A 27,500-nucleotide genomic window follows, 5' to 3' on the forward strand; every position below is an offset into this window, starting at 1 on the left:
GTCACAGTTATTCCTTTGACTCAAGTTCCAATCTGCTGTTTCATTATCTCTTGTATTCTCTATTTAGGTGTATCTCCCCTTCTCTCTTTTCTTTCTCTGATGGTCTCTGTTGGTCTCGCTCTTGCTCTCTCTCTCTCGCTCTCGCTCTCGCTCTCTCTCTCTGGCTTGTACAGGTGGGAATAAAGCAGAGGGATTAGCACCATGTACGTTCGGTTTGTTACCAACATGACCATGGAAACTGTATCTCCCCTTCTCTCTTTTCTTTCTCTGATGGTCTCTGTTGGTCTCGCTCTTGCTCTCTCTCTCTCGCTCTCGCTCTCGCTCTCTCTCTCTGGCTTGTACAGGTGGGAATAAGGCAGGGATTAGCACCATGTACGTTCGGTGTGTTACCAACATGACCATGGAAACTGTGTCCCCTGCCAGATCTAAAGGGGAAGCGCTGAAAAAAAAAAACACTCTGGGGAGAAAAGGACGGACCATGGCTGCTCTAATAGTCCTGCCAAATGAAGCCTTGCTAATTATTAATTATAAGCACCCAACAGTTTGTCTGAAGGGCAAGCCATGATGGCACAGAATATGTTACCCTGATTGGGAGAGTGAGCACAGTGTGCTTTGTAACAGCACAAACGGTACTTTGCTGCTAACCATCTTCCTCCTCCTCCTCCTCCTCCTCCTTCCTGCCCCCGTGCCACTGCCATATGCCACGTCATGACACTTTATTACTTCCTCAAAATTCTCTTGATTATGCTCCAATTTTTTTTATTATTATTTTATTATCTGCCTTTTGTGAGGCGGGAGATAAGAGGGGGTGTGCAGCAGGAGCGATAGCTGAGAAAAAGGAAGAAGAAGAATAGCAAGAGGCAAGGAGCTAGAAGAAGAAGCGGGCGGATGATAAAAACGGCCCTCAGAATTCTAATTGTGCTGTTAATCTTGCCCTCCAGTGCCCCCTTTTTACACATCCCCCGTACCTCGCTCTCCTCCAGGAAAAAATGTCACCCTAGAGCCGAAAGGCTTTAAAAAAAACAAAAAAACACCAGCATGACATTTTAAACTTTGTCACCTCGGACTGTCTTTGTCTTTGGTTGTTGTTTTGCTTGTTGTTCAGTGTGTACCAAGGGCCAGATTAGTGCACAGGCTAGATGGGGCTGCAGCCTAGGGCCCCCCACCTGCCAGGGGGGCCCTGATTGGCCAAAAAAATTTGCAGAATTATGACAAGATGAAATATTGAAAAAGTCCTCTGTCATCTTGAGTGCTGTTCTGAATGTATTTAATACTCCTCTCCAGTTGGTAGACATGTTATCCTTAATTCCTAGCTCGTAATTATGACAAGTCTATGTGCATTTGTTGCAAGATTTGCCTTCAGGGGGACCCAGAACAACCTGCTGCCTGGGTTCCAGCAGGCCATCTTAACCCAGCCCTATGTGTACTGTACGGTATGTGTTTGTTTGTGAGGCTTTGCCCAGCGGTAGCCGCAGCAGAGCAGAGGGATGGCTTGACCTGTGGTGGGGATCAGCTGTCCATTAGAGGAGGAGCCGGCCATCAATAATAAGCGATGGGCTGCTGCGAGGGCACTTGTCATGTGCAATGCAGCGGGCTGTACATCATGCCATGGGGTAATTCAGGTGCTCGTCGTTGCTCGCCGCCACACTGGACTGATGTCATGATGAAGTGGTGTCCCCCTGCGTGCACACACACAGGCACACACACACACACACACGCGTGCGTGCACACACACAGGCACACACACACACACACACACACACACACACACACACACACACACACGCACACACGCACACATGCACACATGCACAGACACACACACACACGCACGCAGCGGTTTGCACAAACGCACGCATAGACATACACACATGCTCTATGCATATGTACGTATACACAAACAGACACACACACATGCAAACTCACATACACACACCTTTATTCCGTTTTCCATCTCCACTACCAGTAGCACTACTGCCTGCACGGTCTAAAAGGATTTCCGGGTTTCCGCGTGTTTCTGATTCATAGTCGTTCACAGCCATTCGAAAAGACGGCAGTGTCTTCTCTGGAATCGCACCAGCTTAGTTTGCTGCACCAGCTCAGTTGCTGTGTGTGTGTGTAATCCCCTCACCAGACTTCCACAGTCAGGATAGGCCTACAGCTTGTTCTGTTGTATGGGCCATATATATACCGTACATAGCCAGACAAGGAATCCTAGAAATGTTTAAGCCATGCATAATAGAGTTATGTAGTTAGCAATGCAACGCGGTGACATAGGGTTCAGTGTATTCAGCCACCATGATGCCACTAATACACATCTTACTGTGTCTCTCTCTCCTCACTGCGTGCTGCGGGTGAGAGCGAGGAGAATAGAATGGAGTGTAGTTGCTGCATTGTCAGTAGACACAATGCAATCTATACACCTGCACAATGAGACTGGAAGCGGCTATTTCTCCATTGCAAATATAGAAAAGAATATCTGCAATAAAATAAAAAAGGAACAATGGAAAGTATAACAATGATGGTGCAAGCTAAGAGGGAGGATAAAAATTAAGAATAATAAGTAGCAGGGCAGAGAGCACGTATCCGACGCAAAACTAATAAATTATGTTCATATGAATGCAGACTGATATTGCACATAATTATACCGTCATTGCACATGGATTTAATATTACAGAGTCGTATATCTGCTATCTGTTGTGGATATAGGACGAAAGGGTAATGATTTTTCACAAGCATCACAATACAGATATATCACAGTATTCCCACTGTATTCTAATAAAAAATATAGCACAGTAGAGGAGGATGCCTGACATTGAAGGAGGAGGGGTAAGGTTGTGAAGTCAGTGCTTGTTGAGAAGTTTGAAAGGTTAGAGCCTAGAAAATCTTTGGTGATTGTATAAATTCACAATGGCTATGGCTTTTGGGGGGGGGACTGTTCTTTAGTCTGTCGGTCCTTGTTCTGATGTACCTATGACACCTTCCAGATCACACACAGCGTGGGTGCTGCCCTTGTTGACGCTCATATCCATTTACATTGCATTACATTACACTTAGCTGACTTACCTGAGCTATTATCCAAAAAAACCTGTTGATTTTTCAGAGTATTAGTTACAGTCCCTGGAGCAATGTGTGGGTTAGTTTTTTTGCTCAAGCGCACTTCAGCCATGGATGGAGGTGGGACAGAAGTCAGATGGGATTCGCACCTACATCCCATAGATTGAGAGCAACTCCATAACCGGTAGGCCACGGCTGTCCTTGATCGCCCATAGCCAGCAATGGTTCTACCCATTTGGGGGGGCTAATCAAAAGGTGGGGGGCTACAATGGGCACATTTCGTTGGCCATAGGCAACTGCCTAGTCTGTTTAGTGCTAAAACTGGCTCTGCTTATAGCTCTGCTGAGACAGTGGGGGTGTAAATGCCCATCAGGGAGGGGAGAGAGCAGACTACCTTGACGACTGTCTGAAGCTTCTGCCTGTCAATTATGGTGCAGCATGTCGGACCACTGCTCTGTATGCCCGCTGGCAAAAGTCTGTGAGAGAGAGCAAATTGATGCGAGAGATGGACACAGCCAAGTGACAGCGAGTTTGACACCGCCATGTCATGTGAAATGGACTCGGCATTTAAGAATTGAGATGTTATCACCAGGAAGCCAATTTTAGTTTAGTTTTAAAGGTGGGTTGGTTTAACTTTGTGTGACAGTAGCTACTCTGCACAGGCCTGTGTTGAATTAATGGTGGACAGATAAGTTCTATGATTTTAATAGCCACAGGGTCACATCCAACTAACTTGAACCCCTTAGCGCAGCACTATGGCTCTCTGTAATGTCATAGCAATGTTGTCATGATGTAGTTAAGCATTTTCAGCAAGTGAATAGGGTCGCTGGCGACCCCTGCTGCAGTAAGAGGCTACACCTAAAACTTAAGTTCAATGTACAGTATGTCACCAATGCCTGGCCCCCAACAAAAGTCCCTCCTCTGTTAGTTGATTGTCAACCAATGCATTTGGTGGAGGCAGGCCACAGTCTTTTATACAACTGCTGTCAGTCTAACCAATTAATTACAGTAAGTAGTTAAATACAATATTGGGCAGAATCCTAGTCTGTGCTAGTGCCATCCCTGGGGTTGAGAATATGCTCTGCCCAAGACGGTGTCCTTTGCTTACAATTGGCTGGTTTGTCTGGGAAAACCCAATTCACAGGCTGGGTAATGTGACAACTATTCCCCAATGTAGAGTTGCCAAACAGAAGGCACCTTTGGTTTGCATTTAAGCCATGCAGCACAAGCGCTCTGTTCCAATGCCCTCTTGGCTGAACTTGAATTTCACCATTGAATCAATTCTTGAACAATCTTTCGGTGTTTCCTTTGTCGCTCTGGAGTGTGGGCCGTTCTAAATACAGCATCTGGGTCAGGCGATTGTGGTGACTTGGTAGCTTGGCAATTGACTAATGGATCGTTAAACAGTTTTGGCTTGCCAAGAACTCATTTGCTTATTTTCCAAAATCCATTGTTACCCTGCAGATGGAGGATAGGAGATTGCCATAGTAAGATTGCCATCCTCGCCACAGAAGCTGCTAACAGAGCTAAGCTTACATCTTTCCTGGGTTTTTGTAGTAGGGGCGATTGCACAAATTCAGATTTTAAACGATGTCATTACGATTGTTGTTGTTGAGGTTGAGATCTCTGTTTTACTTTTCATGACCTCCCTACCCCATTTTAGTTATCATTCTGGCTTGACTTTGGGCAACTCTGGAGGGTGGAGTAATTCTGTGCTCAGTGGCGTCCTTGGGAGCTCGTGGAGAAGGAGGAGGAGGAGGGAGAGGAGAGGAGGCTGCGGCGCACCGGAGCCCAGGAACACTCCGAAGTGCACTCAGAGGAAACGGCACAATTTCACACCGGTTTGCTCCCAGCGAGGGACGGAGGCAGTAGCGGGTTGCGGAGATTGCCGATGGTGATGGAGGAGTAGGAGGAGGAGGAGGAGGATGAAGGGGAGTAGAAGAACTAGTGGAGGAAGAGGAGATGGAGGAGGACAGGGAAGGAAAAGGAAGAGAATGAGGGGGAAAAAGAGGTGGAGGAGGAGAACTGGATTGTTCTGCGATGCTTATCCCTCCAGCAGGGCACAGATATTTTTTTATCAGAGCCTGTGGAGGGGAGAGATGCAAGCATAGGGCAGCTCAGTCCTCCACACTCTGAAAAAAAAGAGGAAAAATAGGGAAGGAAAAACAAGAAAAAGAAAAATAAGTCCTCTTCCTCCTCCATTGAGTTGTATTTGTGCCAGTCCATGAGAGTCGGGAAGGAAAAAAAAGCTTTTTTCCTCATGCCAGTGAAAGCCCTGCCCATGCATGCCTCTGTGGCGTGTGTTTGTGTTTGTGTGTTTTGCTGATGTAGGCATTGGCCAGTGCTGCCAAGTGACAGGGCATGGCAGAGGGTGAGGGGGTAGTTGGTCCTGTTTTTTGTTACCTATGGAGGTGGGTCGTGATGGCAATGGTTGCAGAATAGCAAGCCCAAACAACAAGCCCATGCAACCTCCCACATACCCACACCCTCCACTACCACCACCTACCCCTGACTCCCAAAGACACCCCTGCTCCCCATACCCTCCAATGCCCCCCCCCCCCCCTCCCCCCTCTCCTCTCCCCATCCCCGGGCTGGTTGGCTCCGTTTCCGTGGCTCGACATGAAAGGATGGGTTTGACTGGGGGAGAAGGCAGCTGGCGGTCTCGCACAAAAGCGGCCTTTCTCTCTGCCCCCGCTCTCCCTTTCAGCTGGCCCTTTTATTGCCAGGGTCCCGGCCTGTTTGGGAATCAAATCTGTCACGCGGACAATGGGGAAGATGGAATCCGGTTGCCGTGGTTTTGGCGGCGAGAAATGCAGAAAAAACTCCTCTCTGGTCAAAAGCGATGGCGTGAGGGGAGAGGCCGATTCAAGGCCTACGCAGGGGTCCACCCAGAATGCACCTGTCTTCCAGATCCACTTCCTTGTGTCTTTATTCACCTTTTTTTAATACGGTGTCTGATTGAGCTGCTCCGTTAAAAGGGCTGTGTGCAATAGTTTCATGCCCAGTTGGACATCAATTCCAGCATGCTTATTGATCTAATGACAAATTATTTTGCAAGTAAATGAAGTGAATATTTTTTTAAGGTGGGTGTGGATGGTGTTGGTTTTACACTCTTTCATGTTTTCAGCTGTGATTTCCTAGGGGGAGGGAGAGGGATGGGAGAGAGAGAGAGAGAGAGAGAGAGAGAGAGAGAGAGAGAGAGAGAGAGAGAGAGAATAATCACATTCACATGCACAATGTTTCCTGCTTCGTTGTTTGTTTACACAATCCACCATGTCAAATGCTGTCCCTGTTGTCATTTGTGGAATGTGGTATGGGACTGCTACCTTTTCACAATGCAGAGCAGGCCACATTACACAGTTTGATGGACAATTGACATCAGCACATTCTAAGCCCGACTATGAGCATTGACCTGCATATATTACCTCCTCCTCGCTGGCAGGCTCTGAGTGAGCGCGGGGGCTTTACGTGAAGGATCTCGGGGAACGTTACTACTTCTCCCAGCCAGCGCAAAGGATTCATTAAGCTCTTCCGACCGAAATTAGATTCCTCCGACCAAATCGCTCTCTCAGAATGAACCACTGCACGACCCTCTCTCCTGATAAAGATTATTACAGCAGGGAGCTGTCTGTCTTGGCTGGTGTGGGCCAGCGCAGTCATCAAAGGAGACATTAGGGGCCTGCACACTGGGCCGACAATGGAGGGCAAAGGGGTCATTTGTCCCGGGCCCAGGTAGAGAGGGCCCAGCAAAAGCTTTCAGCAGCCCTGCCTGCACATACTGTAGCAAGGGGTGGACGATAAGGCCGAAATGTCACATCACGATTTAACCCCTTAAGACACGGCTTTATACATTTGTTGAATGGCAATGACCAAGTCGTAGTGCTTTACTAGGGCCTGTGTTGTGTAATAGTCTTGTAGTGCTATGGTAGTTACATGTCACTGACTATTACAATGTGCCACTGGAGGTACGGCGTGCATTAAGGGGCTGCTATCGGCATATCGCACAGCCCTACGTACAGCGGTGTGCCACGATTCAACACACACGTCATCATTAGAGGTGGCGCTCGCGCTCGTGTTTGGACTGGAATATCTATGTTTGTTAGGCCCTTTTTCTTTGTGCTACTGCATTGCACTGTAAGAAGGCAATAGCCAACACAGAGCTGCATCCACGGCAGGCTTTGGAGTGGAATAAGGGGAGAACAGGTAACCTGGTTCTCATGCAATGGTTGTTACCAACCATCTGGAACATTGTCAATCGCTTAGCTCTGGAATGGCGTAGGTGTGTTCAAAACCGCTCAAACTTGATTGGAGAATTCACATGGCTTTTTTTGAATCACTACTACTTCAACCCCTGACTTGTATATGCCCCGCCCCGCGATCCCGCCCCGCGATTCTGATTGGACAGGCTGTGAAATATCTGGTTCGGGCTCGTCTAAGATTTCCAGAGCCTTGTGCAAGCTCACGAAGTTTAACGAAGATGCACCAAGCACGAAGGGTCTGCGTGAGAGCCAGGCTAGAGAACAGGGGGTCCTGATGAAATGAATGTTCCTCTGTAACGGTTAGTGAATTGATGGGATGATTCATCCATTTATGATTGCACAGGAGACACTCAACAACATAGGACACGAAGGACTGGCCTGTTTTCATGGCCTGTTATCACTTGATATTTTGTAGTACTTTGCTTGATGGTGTACACTTTATGGACTGTTGAATTGCAAGGATGTCAACATTGCTTCCAACCAAATTAAGTCGGTGAGCAGAATAGCAAGCAGCAACATTTTATACTACATTGGACACTGCATTAGCTTTTGAGTGAGGAAAGGGGGCAAGTGAAGAGGAAGCAAAGAACAAATTAGCATGTAATGCGAAGACAGGTGCGTGTACCAATTAATACCCACAAATAGCCTCTCAACTTGCCTGCAGACTGTTTGTTGCTTGGCAACTATTGACGCTGACTGGTTGGGTTGGAACTGATTGTCTTTCTTTCTTTCTTTCCTTTTTTTGGACTTGAGAGTAAAAAAATGAAACAAGCAAAGGAGAGAACACATGCTGGAGAGTTCAAAGTCAATTTATTAGTGATTGAAATGATTGAGCTGGAATTAAGCTTAGAGCGTGTGCGAATGTGACAGGGAGGTTTGTGACACAGGTACATTTGTATCTATGTATGTAGGTATGTAAATATGTATGCAAGACTGTGTATGATATGTATGTTTGTGTTTTGGCATACGCCTGTGTGTGTGTGTGTGTGTGTGTGTGTGTGTGTGTGTGTGTGTGTGTGTGTGTGTGTGTGTGTGTGTTTGTGTGTTTGTGTGTGTGTTTGTGTGTGTGCGTGTTTGCGTGTGTGCGCACGGGTGTGTGTGTGTGTACTGTGTAAGCCTGCACGTTAAGGGCTTGCATGGCCTGATATCTGGCGGTGGTGTGGGATTACTGTAGGCGTAGCTAATCTTCTCCACGCGCGTCAGTCAAGTTTGTATGGGTGCTTCATCACACATTGTCCCCACTCCTTACCTCCCCTCAACCACAACCCCCCTCACCTGTCACTCTCATTACGCTTACAATTTTTAAGAAGAGAAATGACATCCACCAGGTGTGTCATTCATCCAGTTGTCAGCAGGTGCAGCTTCCTTTCTCCGTTCTCACAGCCAGCCACACTGAAATATGTAGCAGCCAGTGATCCAACAACCTGTTTATTACATTTTTGGGCTTTTTAGTGCCTTTGCTTGTTGGGATGGTGAAGATAGGAGGTAGGTGTATCTCTTGGGGTATCCAAGCATATTGCATGGGGTACATGGATATCAATGACAACAAATAAATGGAGCATAATCACGTTGGCATAGACAAGAGGTATAGAGCATGAGTGAGGGGGTACTCATGGTACGACAAACAGGCTTAGGGGGTACACAAGACAAAAAATGTTGGGAAATACTGTCATACATAAATATCCCAATCAGATTTTTTCTGTCTCATGTGTACTGTATGGGTTTCCTTTCCACCATGGAGGTGTAACATTCACTGATCCTTTGCCGTACTTACACTCAGGCTTCAGCTCGGTCACAGCGTTATGTCATGGCACAGGAGGCTAGCTTATACATTGTAAAACATTGCATTCAATTAAACGTAAAATAGTAAGTTGCCCTGCTGCCTTGTTTGTAAGTTAATTAAACTTGAGAATTTGAGTGAAGTCTGGAGTTGAGTTCATTTACAAACTTAAGGCAGCAGTTTATTTTTTACGTTTAACTGACTGCAAGGTTTTACAGTGTATACGTCACAGTGTTTAGTCACGATGGCACATTAGTGGTTCACTGACGGCTTTTCTACGGCAGGTTTGATTGGGGGTGGTTGTCAATGCAGGTGGAATTTGCTCTCTAATGCACAGGTTAGACACGGGGTTGGGGGGAAAAGTCAATAATTGCTGAATTGTGACAAGATGAGTTTTCAATCTTGGTTTTAGACCATTCCTGGCACAGAATGAGGACACCGTCTATGCAGTTTCATTGTTGATTCTGTAGGGGGTGCCTACAGCAACCTGTAGCCTAGGAACCCTGTGCCATTTTAATACCGGCCCTGGTCCTCGCTCCTCTACGCTGCACAATGAGTGAATGAATAGCACTGTGGGATGTGTCCTTCAGCGGGAGGGAGGGAGGGCGGGAGGCTGGCAGGACAGTGGCGTTGGCGAAATTTAACACGGCATGAAAAGCAATCACCAGTCTGTAGTCATCACCTTTCGCCCAATGCTCTGTGCAACAACGAGCCATTGAGTAGTTTTGTAACAGAACCCCTTTAAAGCAGGTAAGGTAAAGAAAAAAAATGAGACCTTTGAATTATTGAGTCTGTAGAGCCGTTGAATTATGGAGGTCGATGGATGCATTCTGAACTTTTTTTAAGAGCAGTATTGTGTGAAATTGACGTTGTGACAGCCAGATAGAAGACCGTTGCACACAAGCTTTAAAAAAAAAAAAATGGCATCGTTCAGCTACAGCGGCAGGAGTGTTACAAATCGATGATGTGACAGACGGCACAGATAGAGTCGCCAACTGCAGAGGCGAGAGCCACGCCGCACCGCCCGCTCCCAACTCAGCTTAAGAGGGCATTAAATCAACTTGTCACCAGTCTGAGTGGCCCCCATCTTGCTTTGGCCCTCGCGAGGCTAATTTGGGGTGTGGGGCTGTGTGGAGCTGGGGGTGGGGTGCGTGCGTGCCTGTGTGTGTGCGCGTGTGTATGGGTACGTGTTTGTGCTGGTGTGTGTATACATAGTGGGCTGGCTTCTGCTGGGTGTATTGTTTAGCACAGCACTGGGGACTAGCACTGTTGTCTCTGTACTGTATATCACATTGGCTGCTGGGGGCCTGAGGAGGACAGAGGGTACACACACACACACACACACACACACACACACACACACACACACACACACACACACACACACACACACACACACACACATGGATGAATGGCTGTATGGCTGTGTGTGGCTGTAATATCTGTAAGAATGTTTGTGTGTGTATGTCTGCGTGCATGCACATGTGTGTGTATGGGCACATGACCGTGTGTGTGTGTGTGTGTGTGTGTGTGTGTGTGTGTGTGTGTGTGTGTGTGTGTGTGTGTGTGTGTGTGTGTGTGTGTGTGTGTGTGTGTGTGTATGTGTGTGTGTGTAGCGACGGGTGAACGTGTGTGTGTGTGTGTGTGTGTGTGTGCGCGTGTGTGTGTGTGCGTGCGTGTGTACATGCATGCATGCATGCGTGTGGTGTGTGTGTGTGTGTATGTGTGCGTGTGGTGTGGTGTATGTGTGTGTATTTAGATCTGGCCGGTCCTACCGAAGGCCTGATTGCAGTGCCAACCCCCATGGAGGGTCAGGGCGGCTCTCCTCTACCTCGCAGGAGGCTGAGAAACGGGTTCTAGCATCCATCAAAATCCTCCCTCTCTTCCCTCCTCTCCTCCCCCGTCTGGGGCTGCTCAACTACTCTTAGTGAGACGATCTGCCTGTTGTCTTTTTGTTTCTGTCTTTTTTTCCTGTTGTATTTTAAGACTCCTCTGTGTCTCTGTATGTTTACCTCCCTCCGTTTTTTTCTCTTTCTCTCTCTCTCTCTCTCTCTCTCTCTCTCTCTCTCTCTCTCTCTCTCTCTCTCTCTCTCTCTCTCTCTCTTTCTCTCTCTCTCTGTTCCTCCATCTCAGCTTCAGCCTGGCAGCAGCATTGTGTTACATCTATCGTCCATCTGCTCCCCTCCCACCTCCTCCTCCTTACACGCATCACCAGCACCACCACCTCCTTACATACACACCCCTCATACACATACATGCACATGCACATGCATACACACACACACACACACACACACACACACACACACACACACACACACACACACACACACACACACACACACACACACACACACACTCCTTACACACCATCACACACCGCAAGTCTGCCACAGACTCACACACTCACCACCAACGCACCCCACCTCTCTCTCTGTCTTTCTACCCCTCACCGCCCCCGACACACCATCCCACACACCACCATCCCACACTCCAACCCCCCCGACACACCACCACCCCACACTCCACCACCCCACACTCCACCACCCCACACACCACCATCCCACACTCCACCACCCCACACTCCACCACCCCACACTCCACCACCCCACACACCACCACCCCACACTCCACCACCCCACACTCCACCACCCCACACTCCACCACCCCACACTCCACCACCCCACACTCCACCACCCCACACTCCACCATCCCACAGTACTCGTCCTCCTTCCTCCACTCCGCCCGCTCTTCTTTTTCTCCACGCTTCAGCTGTCACGGCCAGACCCACACGCTGCTCCTGGACTACAATACACAGGACACTGACAGCGCACCTCTCCCTTTGGGAGTCCACCCTTAGCCAAGGTTGCTCCCCTATTGTTTTGTTTGTCTGAAACAAAAAAAACCCTGATTTGAATGCCACCTTGGTGTCCTCCTCATTACCCCTTTTGTTAGAGAGAGAGAGGAGATGCGGGACGAGGGGCTAGTTAAGCTGCTGTATGTGTGCTGTAATAGCTGTGGGCACAGGGCATAAGTTTCAAAGCAATAAATAGTAAAAACAAAAAGTATATAACAAGCATATCTCAAACCAATGTAATTAATACAAAACAGTGGGAAATGAGTGAAAAAAATAAATATTAAACAGAATTATTACACCACCCCTGCAGCGCAAGCCGTTTTTCGGAGTGTTTGTGGCTGGTTCTGCCCGCGCGCCCAAACGTGTGCGGAGGCATGATTGGATTAGGCTCGCCTCTCGTTTTCTACTAAGCAGATTTCCAGATCCTACTAATCTGCCATTTAGGAGAGCAGGAAGAGTCTCCCGTGCACGGCTGCTAGTCTAACTGCTGTAATATTATTTTGGCCGTATTTCAAGCCACTTTTTTCTACTACTGGAAGCAAAACTATTTTTCTTTGTTCATGCCTCCTTTTCTTTCTCTTTCCCTCAATCTTGCCCCCATTCCTCGTTTCTCTCTCTCTCTCTCTCTCTCTCTCTCTCTCTCTCTCTCTCTCTCTCTCTCTCTCTCTCTCTCTCTCTCTCTCTCTCTCTATCTCTCTCTCTCTCTCTCTCTCTCTCTCTCCCCCTCTCTCCCCTGATTTTTGCACTCTTTCTCCTTTCCACACCCCTACATCCAGCTCTGTCATATCATCTCATACCATCCCTCCATCTTTCTCTCATCTCTTTTTTGCGATTCATGAGGGGGGAGGGGGGTTGTTATGTAATGCAGTGGCTTGGGTAGAAGCTGGCAGAGAAGATGGGTGTGGGACAGAGAGGGACCAAGGGGGACAGACAGGTGGCCAGCCAGTCAGCCAAATAAGCAGATATGTTGTCCAGGTAATGGCATTTGGCCCATCCTGAGAAGATTTTTTATACTAACTACTCAGACGGGGTAGGTTTGGGAACTGACCCGGGCCAGACTCGAACCTTGGTCCCCACGGGCATGAGAGCCCATTATATGGCACGGTGCATTATCACGGTGCATCAATCCAATTCTGTTTTGGCATTTTTTTTCTTCTGCATTCAGTCTCTGGCTTTTGTACCACATAACCCTGTGCAAGTGATACAGAACTTCTGCATGTGCTTGTGCTGTATTAGTCGTGTGTGTGTCACAGGCTCTTCAAACTACTGGAATACTGATGCCTCATACATACACATACACACGATACATGCAGGTGGCCATCACTGCTGGGTATTCTGTGAATACGTTCTTGCACACTTGTTCATGTGTAGCGTTTCTGTGCGGATGTGTATAACTGAGTGTCTATGTGTGTATTCGAATGTGTAGAGTGGAGTGCCTGTAGATGTTTCATCAGGCCAGGCAATGCTGCGTTAAGGGTGTAAAGTGAAGGTCACGGCGGGTTGCTATTGCACTGGCCCAACTTCTCCCTAAAGAACCTCATTCCAAGCAAAGCGCCGCCTTTTAACTGCTCCATCTCCGCTTTATTTCTCTCTTTCCCATTCTCCCATGAAGTGGCTAATTAAAAATGTCCGGCTCCAGTACCGCCGTTGAAGTCAGACCACTTCAAAGACACCTTCAGAGAAACGAGAATCGGAGTGCGCTGGTGTGTGCGCTCGGGTGGGGTGGTAAATGGGGTTAGACGGTGAGCTCTAATAAGCTGGGTAAGAGGCTGGGGCATTTTGCAGACACAACAGTGTCTCTGTCTTTCTCACTGGTGCATCGTCCGTGGGCATCTTTTTAAGATGGGGGTGGGGGGGTGGGGGGTAATTATACCATGCCACACGGAGGGACTCCCAGAGGGCATTGCAAGCCCCTTTAGGGAGGAAGGGCTAGGAGTAACGCAACAGTAAGCACCAGTAATATGAATACAGTCATGTGCAGACACCAGACATTGTGGGAGAACTATAGGCTATTTTCTACTGCCGGTTTTCTGAAAGGCCTACAGCTAGATACAGCGCGACTCGGCCGCCACTTTTTGCGTGCCCAATCGCCAAGCAAAAGGTGGCGGGCGAGTCGGGCTGTGTTGAGTTGTAGGCCTATCAGAACATCGTTAGTAGAAAAGAGCTATATGGAGAGATAGCGGAAGACAGATAGCATATTGCCTTTTTTGTTCCCTTGTAGTTATGTTGACACGATTCCAGAGGTATTTTCTATTACGGTATGTGCACGACGGGAGGTGCCTTTCTGTTTTTATGCCATATGTTGTGGGTAACGTAAGCATCTGCAAACAGTTGTACATGCTTATTTTTATGATTGTGCCAACAAAAAAAAACATTTGTAATTTGTTCAAAGGAGAGGAGGAGAGAGATAGTGACTAGATTGTGTCAAGGTTGAACGCACATGGTGGAGAATGCTAATTCCTGAGTCTGAATGACGTGCCAAAGCAACTGTTGAAAAACTATAATCCACAGCCAGGCTGTGAAGTCAATTACACCCTCAGTACGTCTCCTGCATCCTGATCTGCTTGGGCTTCAGACTGCTTATTTTAATGATGCGTGTTCGGCAGAAAAAAACCACACAAGCCTTGCCTAGGTCAGACTCAGCTTCTCTGAAGCCGCGTAAAAACACACACACACACACACACACATACAGAAATGTTTTTCATCACGCACATGCTTGTCATTGCTCGACAAAAATAGCACCTATAGGGCCCTCCTGAGCCTTCTTTAATAAAGGAGCCTTCCTCCCCCTCTCCTCTCGCCTCCACATCAGCAGCAAGATTGCAAACAGGAATCTAGGCTTGTTTTTGTTTTCTTTCATGCCTAATGTGTTACACAAGGATGCTGCAGCAATTACTGTACATGTTGGTGTGTAGGTTGTGTCTTTGAAGGGTTTTTTCTATTGTTTTTGGAGCGAACAGAAATTTTGAAGCTAACACTGAATATATAGTATAGTCCAAATTTGTCCTTAAAATGATCACATTTGAAAACATTGTGGGGTGTATCGGACCCGTAGGTCAAAAATTGTGATACGAACCAAATCTTGAGTTGAGTGTGGGTCAAAGACGTGCAAAATGAAATTGTCATTCAGTGTTACGCATACCTTCTGCTGACTGTAACTGTAAAAAACATGATTTTTAAATTGTTTCAAGTGAATGGATGACAGTTGAGGCTTTCATGAATTCACTGGAAAAATAAATAAATAAAAAGAGTCATGTTTTTTACAGTTACAGTCAGCAGAAGGTATCCGTTACACTAAATGACAATTTCATTTTGCACGTCTTTGACCCGTGTGTTGTTACAGCCCTAGTTAAAATAGTTTGACAAAGCCATACTCATGCTCAGACCTCAGACTTCATTCGAGGTACATTGTGACATTACAAAGTTCAGGGTTTGTAATCTAATCATGTGAGGATGATGGTGGGAAGCTCCTGTAGAGCAGTAGCAGCCAGCTCTAGCAGTGGAATGAGATGGGATCCAGGCTGCCTTTTTAAAAGTTGTGGATGTGGAAGGGCTTATGTATAGTCAATGACGACATGTGCTAAAGCTCGTCTCATTCATGCTATTGATCCGTTTCCTTGGCTCTGAGTCTCTGCGATCAATGTGAGAAGAGTGCTCTGGGGAGACGTTGGGGATGGGATGGGTATGGTGGAGTGGGTGGGTGTGCGGTGGGGGTTGGTGGTGGTAATATGGTCAGGTGGAGCGTGGGGGTAGTGTGTGTGTGTGTGGGGGGAGGTTACAGTTCTGTGTGGACAAGAAGGCCCTCCCTCTAGTGGCCAATTTCAGGTTCATCCTTTTGACTTTCGGAGTTTGGGACAATGGCTGCGACCCGCTCACCCACCCCAACCACCCCATCCCTCCCAATACTCCCTCATGTGCTGCACAGTGAGACTCCCTTTTTGTGGAAGTGAGAGTGTTTGTCTTATTTGTCACGTTGTTCATGGCTCGTCTGGCATCACTCCCGAGTTACCCCCGCTCTTCAGCTGTTGTTCTCAAAGACCCAAATAATCTCGTCTGACACACCATGGAAAGCCCAGGGCCATGACTGCACTGTGTGTGTCATAATCACAGCAACAAAACGAAGCCGCAGCACCCAGCACATCCCACATGAAAGCGATGATTTTAGTGAGGCAAAAAGAAAATCGCAGTAAGAAGTGCAAATAAATGTATGTCATTAATTTGTTCCTCTCCTTGTTATTTCTTCTTGTTTTTTTTTACACACAGTTGGTCGCCTCCTTATCGAGTTCAGCTCCATGATGACGTTTGAGCGTGTGCAGAGGGAGAACCCCAACGTGACGGAGGGGGGCAAGTACTCGCCGCAGGACTGTCGTCCGAAGCAGAAGGTGGCCATCATCATCCCCTTCCGCCACCGCGAGCACCACCTCAAGTACTGGCTGCACTACCTGCACCCCATCCTGCGCCGCCAGAAGATAGACTACGGCATCTACATCATCAACCAGGTTGGTCTGCTATTACTATGGCATTTATATGTCTCTATCAAACAAGTTAATACTACACAATCTACATTGTCAACCAGGTTGGTCTGCTATTACTATGGCATTTATATATCTATCTATATATATATATATATATATATATATATATATATATATTTTAGGGCTGTCAAACGATTAATTTTTTTGATCGCGATTAATCTCATAAAAATATGGAAGTTAATCGCGATTAATCGTTATTTATTTTACATTTTTTAAATGGTTAGTTTGCAATTCAAGATAGTTGAAACCATTAATGCACAGTATTTCTGATCACTATGTCTTCTTTGGCATAAAACAAGGATCGAGACAAAGACTGATTTGTTTTGCCTTTCAGGCCATTCATTTATTTTTTTCCAATACTTCTTAGTTCTTAGAACTCAATATCATCTTAAACATTAATGTTAATTAAAAAAAATCATACATAAAAGTAATTCTTCACCTATAAGGATAAGAGTTTAGTCAAGTAGTTGCCAATAACTGACACATAACTGTCAAATAATTGCAAAGCTGTAACAATGTTTTACATTTTTCAGAACTGCCCCACACAGTTTCCCCAATTTTTAAATGGCAGTAGCGCATGTCTTGCGCAAACACCTCAAAAAGAGAAGAAGAAGTAGGGGACAACGCCCCCTTAGGAGACCCAACTTGAGCACACGCTTTTGCATTGAGTGGGCGTGGTTTGCGATATCTTTGTTTGATTCAGTATTTTTGACGCGACCTGTGAAGCGACCACAAAATGCGGAAGTAGCCACTTTGCGTCTTTGTGTCGAGGCGTGCGAGTTGAGTTTGTGTTGTTATCAGCGAACTATCAGCGAGCTATTTCATCATGGCTAGTGAGAAGTTGAATCGTGACGAAGTTCTGAGCATGTTATTTGCCTATTCTGACTCTGAAGGACAGTTTTTATCTCACGAGGATGATAATGATCGGACGAGCACTCTTTGTTAGCTTGCGCTCCCTCCATTCAGCCCCCGGTGATGCGGGTAGCCACCTATCCGGACGCAAACGCAATAATCCTGGGATCAGACAAACACTGTTCACCAAGCAGCAAACACACACTCATTCTGTCCCTCTTTCTGACTTCTACTGGGTGGATGGCAGCGGCGAACGTGGCCATATCTCCGTATGGAGAGAACGCACGGTGAAGAGAAGACGCATAGGCAACCCTAAAACTACATTAATATTTTAGACTCGTTGTTGGCAATCAGACTGGTCACAGTGTTTTGACTGTCTTTGTAAGAGTTATACAAATCAGTAAAACAGCAAATAAAGACGAAAGAGGTGGCGATATATTTCTCTCAAATGGGGGAGAGGGTGGAAGGGCGCTGCGCTCTCCACGCGAGGGGGCAGGGATTGTGTTCCTGATCGGCTTCAGGTGTCAGGCTATAACGTAGCCTAATTACGTTGGACACAATACTATGGACATAATACTTATGATGTCATACCCATTATGTTGACAGTTTGCCCATTAGTTTTGTGAAATGTAAGTGACAAACTGTAGAAGTCACTGAGCTAGACTGTGCCATAATCAACCATTTTACTGCCCAGACAGTGCTAAGCCGACTACTAACAGAGGAGCTGCATATGGACGGTAGAAGTGGGGAGATTCTGGCGAAGTCTGATCGCGATTAAAAAAAAATATTCGCGATCAAGAATGTTATTAATCTAATCGCGATTAACGCGTTAATATTGACAGCCCTAATATATATATATATATATATATATATATATATATATATATACAGTCCCAGGAAAAAGTTTGTACACCCTTTGAAATTTCTTACCTTTCTGTCAAAATTGGTCATAAAACATGGTCTGATCTTCCCGGAAATCACAAGAAGGAACAACCAGAGTCTGCTTTAACTAATTCAACCCAAACATTTACAAGTTTTCATATTTTCATTGGCCATGAGATGTAAACATTCACAGGACAGCAAGGCATAAGTAAGTACACCCTTGCATTCAATAGGTTTTAACCCTAAGTTAGTCGCAATAACCTCAACCAGATCCTGTAGTTGCAGATGAGATTTACAAAACAATCTGGATGTATCTGATCTCCCACTTCTGCCTCGTATCAGCAAGGTTTGTGGGATGTCTGGAGTGCATAGCTTTCTTGACTTTGTGCCATATAATCTCAATTGTTTTTTGTCAGGGCTTTGACTAGGCTATTCCAGAATGTGTATTTCATTATTATGAAGCCATTCTAAAGTCGATTTGCTTCTAAAGTATGGGTTGTTGTCACATTTCAGCACCCATCCTCTTGTGTGCTTCAACAGACAGACAACAGACAGACAACCTCACTTTTTTTCTGTAAAATATCTCGATAAACTTCTGAGTTCATTGTTCCACTGATAATAGCAAACTGAAAAGGGCCTGAGGCAGCAAGGTAGCCGCATATAATGATGCTCCCGCCACAATACTCAAAGGTGGAGATGATGTTTTGGTGAAGGTGTGGTTCTCCAGTTCTCCTCCAAACATGACATTGTGTGTTCCCCTGAACAATTCAACTTTGGTTTCAACTTTGGTCTACAGAATATTTTGCAGTAATTCTATGAAGCATATAAATGCTTTTTCGCAAACCTCAAAGGTGCAGCAATATTTTTTTGGACAGAAACCCCATTAATTTTACATTGGCAGAATGAATCCCATTTTTAGCTATTCTTGGTTACATCTCCTCTTCTAAGTATGGTGGCGGGAGCATCATTATATGCGGCTACCTTGTTGCCTCAGCCCCTTGATAGTTTGCTATTATCAGTGGAACAATGAACTCAAGTTTATTGTGATATTTTACAGAAAAAATGTGAGGAAGTCTGTCACACAGTTGAAGCACACAAGAGTATGGGTCCTGAAATGTGACAACAACCCATACTTTAGAAGCAAATCGACTTTAGAATGGCTTCATAATAATGAAATACACATTCTGAAATAGCCCAGTCAAAGCCCTGACAAAAAACAATTGAGATTATATGGCATGAAGTCAAGAAAGCTATGCACTCCAGACATCCCAGAAATGTTGCTGACGAGAGGCAGTTTTCTAAAGAAGAGGGAGACATGATACAAACAGATTGTTTTGTTAATCTGATCTGTAACTACAGGACAAGTCTGGTTGATGATATTGCAACTAACTGGGGGTTAAAACCTACTTAATGCAAGGGTGTACTTACTTTCGCCCTGCTCTCCTGTGAATGTTATGGCCTTATGACCAATAAAAATATGATAACATGTAAATGTTTGGGTGGAATTAATTAAAGCAATTTCTGATTGTTCCTTTTTGAGATTTCCAGGAAGATCAGACCATGTTTTATGATCAATTTTGACAGAAATGTAAGAAATTTCAAAGGGTGTACAAACTTTTTCCTGGGACTGTATATATATATATATATATATATATATATATATATATATATATATATACTGTATATATCTATCAAACAAGTTAATACTACACAATGTACATTGTCAACCAGGCTAGTCTGGTATTACTATGGCATTTATATATCTATCTATCAAACAAGTTAATACTACACAATGTACATTGTCAACCAGGTTAGTCTGGTATTACTATGGCATTTATTTATGAAAAAGGTTATTACTACACAGTATACATTGTCAACCAGATTAGTTTCATTGTTACTACACAATCTGCACACCATCAACCAGGTTAGTTTACAGGTATACAGTAACTATGGCATTTATTAAACAGGGCTGCGTTTCCAAAAATCATTGAAGTAGTACCTAAGCCGATATCCCATCACTAAAAGATAGTACAATCATTTTATAGGCCTATAGTGTGAAACTAACACGAGGCCCAGGTTATTTTCATACGCAATCTGCATCGTAATACATCATTACTGTCAGACACTACAGTAGCTCAGTTGATGACGCCAATGTCATGTTCATAACACACGCTGACACAGTACATGTGCACAGTGATGGTGGCACGGTATCATCCCGCCAATAATGTTGCAACATTATGATGTCATAGATATATCACACTCACCGTATACATGTACTGTGTCAGCGTGTGTTGTGACCATGGCATTGGCGTCATCAACTGAGTTACTGTAGTTTCTGAAGGTAATGATGTTATTGATGTTATTAACTTTAAACAGGATATTGCATGGACTATCATTGCGGTAGTGCAGAGATTTCCCATTGGGTTAGTGCCGAGACTTATCATTGTGTTAGTGCAATACAGCTACAGGAGCTGCATCAGTAACCTTGTTAGCGTGATGTAAGAGCTAGCGTGTGTTCCTGTTGTTCTATCGCTGCATCAGACCGCCATTGCTGTTAACCTCCAGACTGTACTAGTCACGATGTTCTCAGACAGTCCAAGGCTGCTGTGAGGGGCTCACAGACACTCTTTTTACACCAACAGGAGAAGAGAAGTTTTTCTTTGTTTGATTTCCTTTTTTACCCCTTATTGTGTCAGTAGGTGACAAACTGTGTTTTCAAAAGCATTTAGTCGTCTGCTCTCCAACAGGGCTCGCTCGAAGTGTCAACTCCTCCGCGGTGCTGTAAGGTGAACAGAGTGTAAGGCAATAGTGCAAGAAAAGAGACTACCGGTACGTGAAAAGAGACATGTGAAGGTAAACTGGCTCAGCCGGCTTTTCACACCTCTGAGCTTCGCAATTTTGCTGTTTCCGAGGAGCTGTCTGAGAAGAGATGGAGGTAGAGAGAAGAAGAGGAGGAGGAGGAGGAGGAGGAGGAGAGAGAGAGAGAGAGAGAGAGAGAGAGAGAGAGAGAGAGAGAGAGAGACGGGGGAGAGAGAGAGAAAGTGATGGGGGAGATGCAATTAAGGATGTGGCCCTTGTTTTTGTGGTCTAGATGGGAAAAAGGGTTTGTCTGGCTTTGTTTGTTTGGCTGGGGGAGCTGGTGCACTCCTGCGTGTTTGACTTTATTTGTGCTCTGGGTCGGCACAGAAGGGACATAAGACAACTAAAGATTGCAGTTTACAGTATTTGTCGCTTGGTAGATTTGTGTTTGTGTATGTGTGTGAGAAAGGGAGAGGCAGAAACAGTCCTGTGAGAGCAGAGGCCGTCCAAATCCTACCGACTACCCACTGACATTGGCAACTGAAGATCATGTATCCAGAGCCCTGGGCATCATTATGAGAAGGTCCAGGCCAGGGAGAAGAGGAACGCGTATAGTTAGCGCGAGAGAGAGAAAGAGAAAGAGAGAGAGGGTAACAAGGCGAGGGGATGGAGGTAAAGAGAAAGACAGAGACTCCCACTTGGAGTCATTAGCATTGAAATTTCAGTCTGCTTCTGTCCAACTCTGAGGCTGATTTTCTGCATACGTAGCAAGTGATGGCTTTCTCTCCACTCGGCCCCTCTCAATCTCAACCTCGCCTTCCTATAGTGTCGTTCTTTCTTTCTTTCTTTCTTTCTTTCTTTCTTTCTTTCTTTCTTTCTTTCTTTCTTTCTTTCTTTCTTTCTTTCTTTCTTTCTTTCTTTTTCTCCCCCTCTTCTGCGCCTTTCCTTCCCATTCTCCCTTTTATCTAGTTCATGAGTGCCTATCCGTACTTAGAGGCAAAAAGCTGTGCTATCAAGGCCTCTTTATGAGAAAAAAAATCTGTGGTCCAGGAAAGATTCCCTTTCTTCTCGTCCGGGCTCTGTAGTCCTTTAATTAAAAAGCCTCTGCATATTCCAGGAAAGAGAATGCAAAATGTGCAGTGCTCTTGTTTGTGCTGTCAGAGGCCAACGTTGCGGAACTGAATGGTGCAGAATATTCAGTTGGTATCGTGGACGTGTAGCGCTGCGCAGATGTGTGTGAAGCTTGAATGTTTTATCAGCCACGACAAAGCAGAGAACCCCAACTGTGCTGCTTTTTTTCAGTTTCACGCTACAGTCGCTTCAGGACAATGTTTTGTTTTGATTTCTTTTCTTTTTTAATTAAAGCCGGTTGGCTAATTTGCTGGAGAATACTCTTCAAGGTTGTGTTTGCGCTCTCTCGCCGTGCATGTTTTCCAGTTGTTTTCTCAGCTGCTGCCTCCTGTGAAATACACAGGCGAAGTGACTGTAAAGGTACACGGCAGATGATTGAAACACAAGCCAGGCTGCTTGATTTTGTATTACCTTGTGTGTGTAAAGCAGATGTTGTGCCTGTAGTGTTTTGCCTGTAGACTCACACATGCTGTACAAACACATGACTACATGCTCTACACACTGTACATACGCACCTAAAATGAGCATAGAATATTTTGTTTAATCTTTGTTTAACCAGGAAAGGTCCCGTTTTGCTGGCCAAGAGGCAGCAAATATGATAAAAAGAAGACAAAAAGTTGTTACAATAGACTACAAACAGAAGACAAGACCACTTTCCTCAAAACAAGGGAAAAGAAAAGGAGATCCCAGGCTTCTGCAGAGTTCCCTACTTCTAGAGTTCTGCAGTGGCGTGGTGCTGCCCAAGGCATCTGACTGTCCGTTTCACTTAGACGAAGGCCAGAAGGCACTTTTTCTGCATCAGGCTCATTGGAGTGTTAAAAGATTTTCAGCAAGTGCCCTGTTACTCTGTAGCATGGAGGAGGAGAAGGAGGAGGAGGAGGAGAGGGAGGAGGAGGTGGTGTTGGTAGAGGAGGAGGAGAAGGAGGTGGTGGTGGTCTAGGAGGAGAAGGAGGTGGTGGTGGTGGTGGAGGAGGTGTGGAGAAGGAGGTGGTCGTGGTGGAGGAGGAGAAGGCGGTGGTGGTGGTGGAGGAGGAGGAGAAGAAGGAGGTGGCCGTGGTGGAGGAGCATGGGGTGCTGGTGGTAGCAGCAGCAGTAGCAGTAGATGCTGTGGTGGTGGTTGGGGTTGAGGTGATGAGCGGGAAAAAATAAGGGGGGGGGGCAGTAGCTTTTCTGCATAAGATTGTTCATCCAGCTATTATTAATATATTAACCTTTGTTTAACCAGGAAAGGTCCCGTTGAATCACAGTGATTCTTCGTCCAGGGAGTCCTGGCCAACAGGCAGCAAATAAGATGAAAAGAAAAAAGAAGGGAAAGGGTTGTTACCATAGACAGCAAACAGAAGACAAGACCACTTTCCTCAAAACAATGGAAAAGAAATGGAGATCTTTGGCAGAGTTCTGCAGTGGCGTGGTGCTGCCCAAGGCATCTGACTGTCCGTTTCACTTAGACGAAGGCCAGAAGGCACTTTTTCTGCATCAGCCTCATTGGAGTGTTAAACGATTTTCAGCAAGTGCCCTGTTACTTTGTAGAATGGAGGAGGAGGAGGAGGAGAGGGAGGAGGAGGTGGTGTTGAAAGAGGAGGTGTTGAAAGAGGAGGAAAAGGAGGTGGTGGAGAAGGAGCTCGTGTTGGAGGAGTTGAGGAGAAAGAAGAGGAGAAGAAGGTGGTGGTGGAGGAGGATAAGGTGGTGGTGGTGGTAGCAGCAGCAGTAGCAATAAATGCTGTGGTGATGGTGGTCGTGGTTGGGGTGATGAGAGGGGAGAAATGGACGAGGGGGTGGGCAGTAGCTTTTCTGCATAAGATTGTTCATCCAGCTATTTCATGCTGTTGGGTAATGGCTGTGGATAAGGGCCACTCCCCTGGGAGCCATACTCACTCACCACTGACCTTCAGCCGCCTGCTCACACACACGCCTCTGGAATGGAGGTCAGCTTGTACCAGGCCTGAGTAGGTTTCTACTGTGGCAAGCCAAGCACCAGAGGGAAGGAGTCAGTGTGGTGTGTGTGTGTGTGTGTGTGTGTGTGTGTGTGTGTGTGTGTGTGTGTGTGTGTGTGTGTGTGTGTGTGTGTGTGTGTGTGTGTGTGTGTGTGTGTGTGTGTGTGTGTGTGTGTTGTGTGTGTGTGTGTGTGTGTGTGTGTGTGTGTGGGGGGGGGTCTGTGTGTGTGGGTTACTGATGTGTATATGGGTGTGGGTGTGTGTGTGTACATGCCTACGCGCGTGTACGCGCGTGTGCGTGTCAGTGTGTTGTGCGAGTTTATAGCCCGCGTTGGTCCGTGAAGTCTGCAGGAGACGGGTGTATTGGTTTGGGAGGGACAGTGGTGGGATCATCACGGATGATGTGCTGCACTGCTCGATACGCTGGAGACCAATTTAGATGAACGAGCTCGAAAGAGATAGAGAGGCAGCAGGATACGTTTCAGAGATATCCTACCCCAATCTGAGCCTTTTCTGTGGGGACACAGAAGGACAGAGTCGATGAAAGAAAAGAGTTTTGTTTGTGTGTGTGTGTCTGTGTGTGTCTGTGTGTGTCTGTGTGTGTGTGTGTGTGTGTGTTGTGTGTGTGTGTGTGTGTGTCTGTAAGGGGGAGTTGTTATGGGGCGGGAGTGGTGGAGAGGGCTGATACACGCACAACACAGTGCCAGTTTCTGATCACAATCAGAGAAAATCTCTAAAGAAAAAGAAGAGAGAGGGAAAAAAACCCTCGGCCCAGTGAAACGTCTCAACCAAGTGAAAGGTAAGCGTAGAACCCTCTTTTATACTACCCTGACCATTCAAGTCCTGGTTCATGCAAGGACCCCTCTTTTCATCAAAAGACTTGTTTGTCACACCACTGCCATGCAGCTCTCGGAGTAATGCGCCCATCTAGCGACATTAGGCAGATAACACCTCTCATTTCTGGGCGCCGGGCTGCCATTACGGCCCGCTCCGAATCAATCCACTTCCCCTCAAACTGCGCCGTTGCCATGGTGTAAGACAAAGGCCTGTTATCTGGGAGTCGATTCAATAGCATCTGCGGCCCCGCTCCCCGCCCTGAATTGAGCCGTGAAACAAGCGGATGTCAGCCCCTAATGCAGGCCATTCATCCTGGGCTCGGGGTTGTGACGACGCTGCTGCTGCTGCTGCTGCTGCCTAACAGATGGCTGCCCCTGTGACCACTGGCTTGACGCGACTGATAGGGCCTGTGCTGGGCTGTGCTGTGCTGTGCTGTGCTGTGCTGTGCTGTGCTGTGCTGTGCTGTGCTGTGCTTTGCTTTGCTTTGCTTTGCTTTGCTTTGCTTTGCTTTGCGTTGCATTGCCATTGATTCGTCGACAGAGAAAAGAGTACATAAACATTCATGCTCAGACCATCCACCTATCTACCACTGAGGGGAAAAATCAAACACAAAAACCACAACAACTTGACAGCCATGTAGTGTGCTGTGCTGTGCTGTGCTGTGCTGTGCTGTGCTGTGCTGTGCTGTGCTGTGCTGTGCTGTGCTGTGCTGTACTGGACTGTTCTGTTCTGTTCTGTGCTGGGTTGTAGTGGGCTGTGCTGCATTGCGCTGGGCTGAGCTGTGCTGGGATGGGATGGCTGTGCTGCACTGTGCTGGGCTGTACTGCGCTGGGGTGTAGTGGTGGGCTGTGCTGTGCTGGGCTGGGCTGTACTGCGCTGGGGTGTAGTGGTGGGCTGGGCTATGCTGTTCTGGGATGGCTGCACTGGGTGGTGCTGGCTAGGCTGTGTTGTGCTGTGCTGTGCTGTGTTGTGCTGTGCTGTGCTGTGCTGTGCTGTGTTGTGCTGTGCTGTGCTGTGCTGTCATCGTCACGTAGGGCAACTGCTTAGGTCTGTGCTGAGGTGTGCTGCAGTAGTGCTCTTACATGTCCCTGTATTGTAGCATGTTTGTGCCAGCCTTGACAGGGAGACTGTATGCCTTGCACTGTCCCACAATCATATAGGGGCTAGTAGCACATTGTGTGCTGTGCACACACACACACACACACACACACACACACACACACACACACACACACACACACACACACACACACACACACACACACACACACACACACACACACACACACACACACACACACACACACACACACACCCTGGCTTTAAGCCGCTCCAGCTAAAGGTCTGAGCTGATGGCTTATATAGCTTTTCATGAATGGTGGATTTCCTCATTATTCCTCCTTCGCACAGGATGAAAAGGGCAGTTTGTTTTCTCGGCACTTACCAAGGTGTCACAGTGAGGCCAACCACACGTCTTTAATTGGGACTGTGTTGTATCGCAGTAATGGTTGTCTGGTATGCTGTGTGTGGAAGTGACTTTGCCCCTTTTTTCTTGATCATTTGTGAATATTCTTGAATATGCTGCCTAGTAACGAAGAGTGTCGAGCCTTCAGCATCCAGCATCCGGTATCGCATTGTGATGCATGTGAGGAACTGTACACTTTTTGACTCTGACTGCATAATGTCCCCCCAGGGGAAATAGGGGCTTTGACAAGCCCTTCTACAGGTCATCTGAAAGGCGACATTTATGATTTGGGTGTGCATACTTTAAAAACTAATTAAAGAGTTGCTGGGTGTCATCTCATGATTTGTGCTGTGTGTGCAACCCTCCCACACACACGCACACACACCCCCACACACACACACACACAAGCACACGCATGTGCACGCACACACACAGACACACAGACACACACACACACACACACACACACACACACACACACACACACACACACACACACACACACTACACTGACCCTGGTCCTGGGCCTGTTTCACGGGCAAACGTCAAGCTCATACAGTACACACACGCATGCACCCACACACACACACACACACACACACACACACACACACACACACACACACACACACACACACACACACACACACACACACACACACACACACACACACACACACACACACACACACACACACACACCCATACACACACACACACACACTGACCATTACCCTGTTCCTGTTTGTCCCAGATTGTGTAGTTGCTTAGCAAGGGACCTGCTGCTAACATGATGAGATGCTCAACAGCCAGCCTCAAGTCAGGAAGGAGTGCTCTACATCTGATTGATTGCAACTTTGGCCAGTAGCATCATGAGGCTTTGGTAGATGGCTTAATCAGACCAAGATTGCGGAGCTTCGCGGTAGCTATACAGTAGTTGAAATGCTTTAAACATGTGTGAGAAACCGGGGAGTGCACCACATGTTCACAGACATTACTTTGCAACTGAGCTAAACGATGAAACGATGCTTTATTGCTCTGCACTAGCTTGAATGTCCTTCTCCTTCACTTTGGTCAAAAGCATCTGCTAAATGTAATGTAAGTAAGTTAGT

General features: G+C 46.5%; 1 protein-coding gene across 1 annotated transcript in view; it reads left to right on the forward strand.

Moving 5' to 3' along the window:
• The window catches only part of b4galt2 (UDP-Gal:betaGlcNAc beta 1,4- galactosyltransferase, polypeptide 2), a 111,353-nt gene that overhangs the window by 20,373 nt on the left and 63,480 nt on the right, over window positions 1–27,500 (forward strand). The window contains exon 2 of the mRNA XM_063219502.1: window positions 16,217–16,452. Coding sequence (XP_063075572.1) covers window positions 16,217–16,452 — 236 coding nt within the window. The remainder of the gene's footprint in view (window positions 1–16,216; window positions 16,453–27,500) is intronic.

The sequence above is a fragment of the Engraulis encrasicolus genome, chromosome 16 (assembly GCF_034702125.1).
Source record: "Engraulis encrasicolus isolate BLACKSEA-1 chromosome 16, IST_EnEncr_1.0, whole genome shotgun sequence".
NCBI lineage: Eukaryota > Metazoa > Chordata > Actinopteri > Clupeiformes > Engraulidae > Engraulis > Engraulis encrasicolus.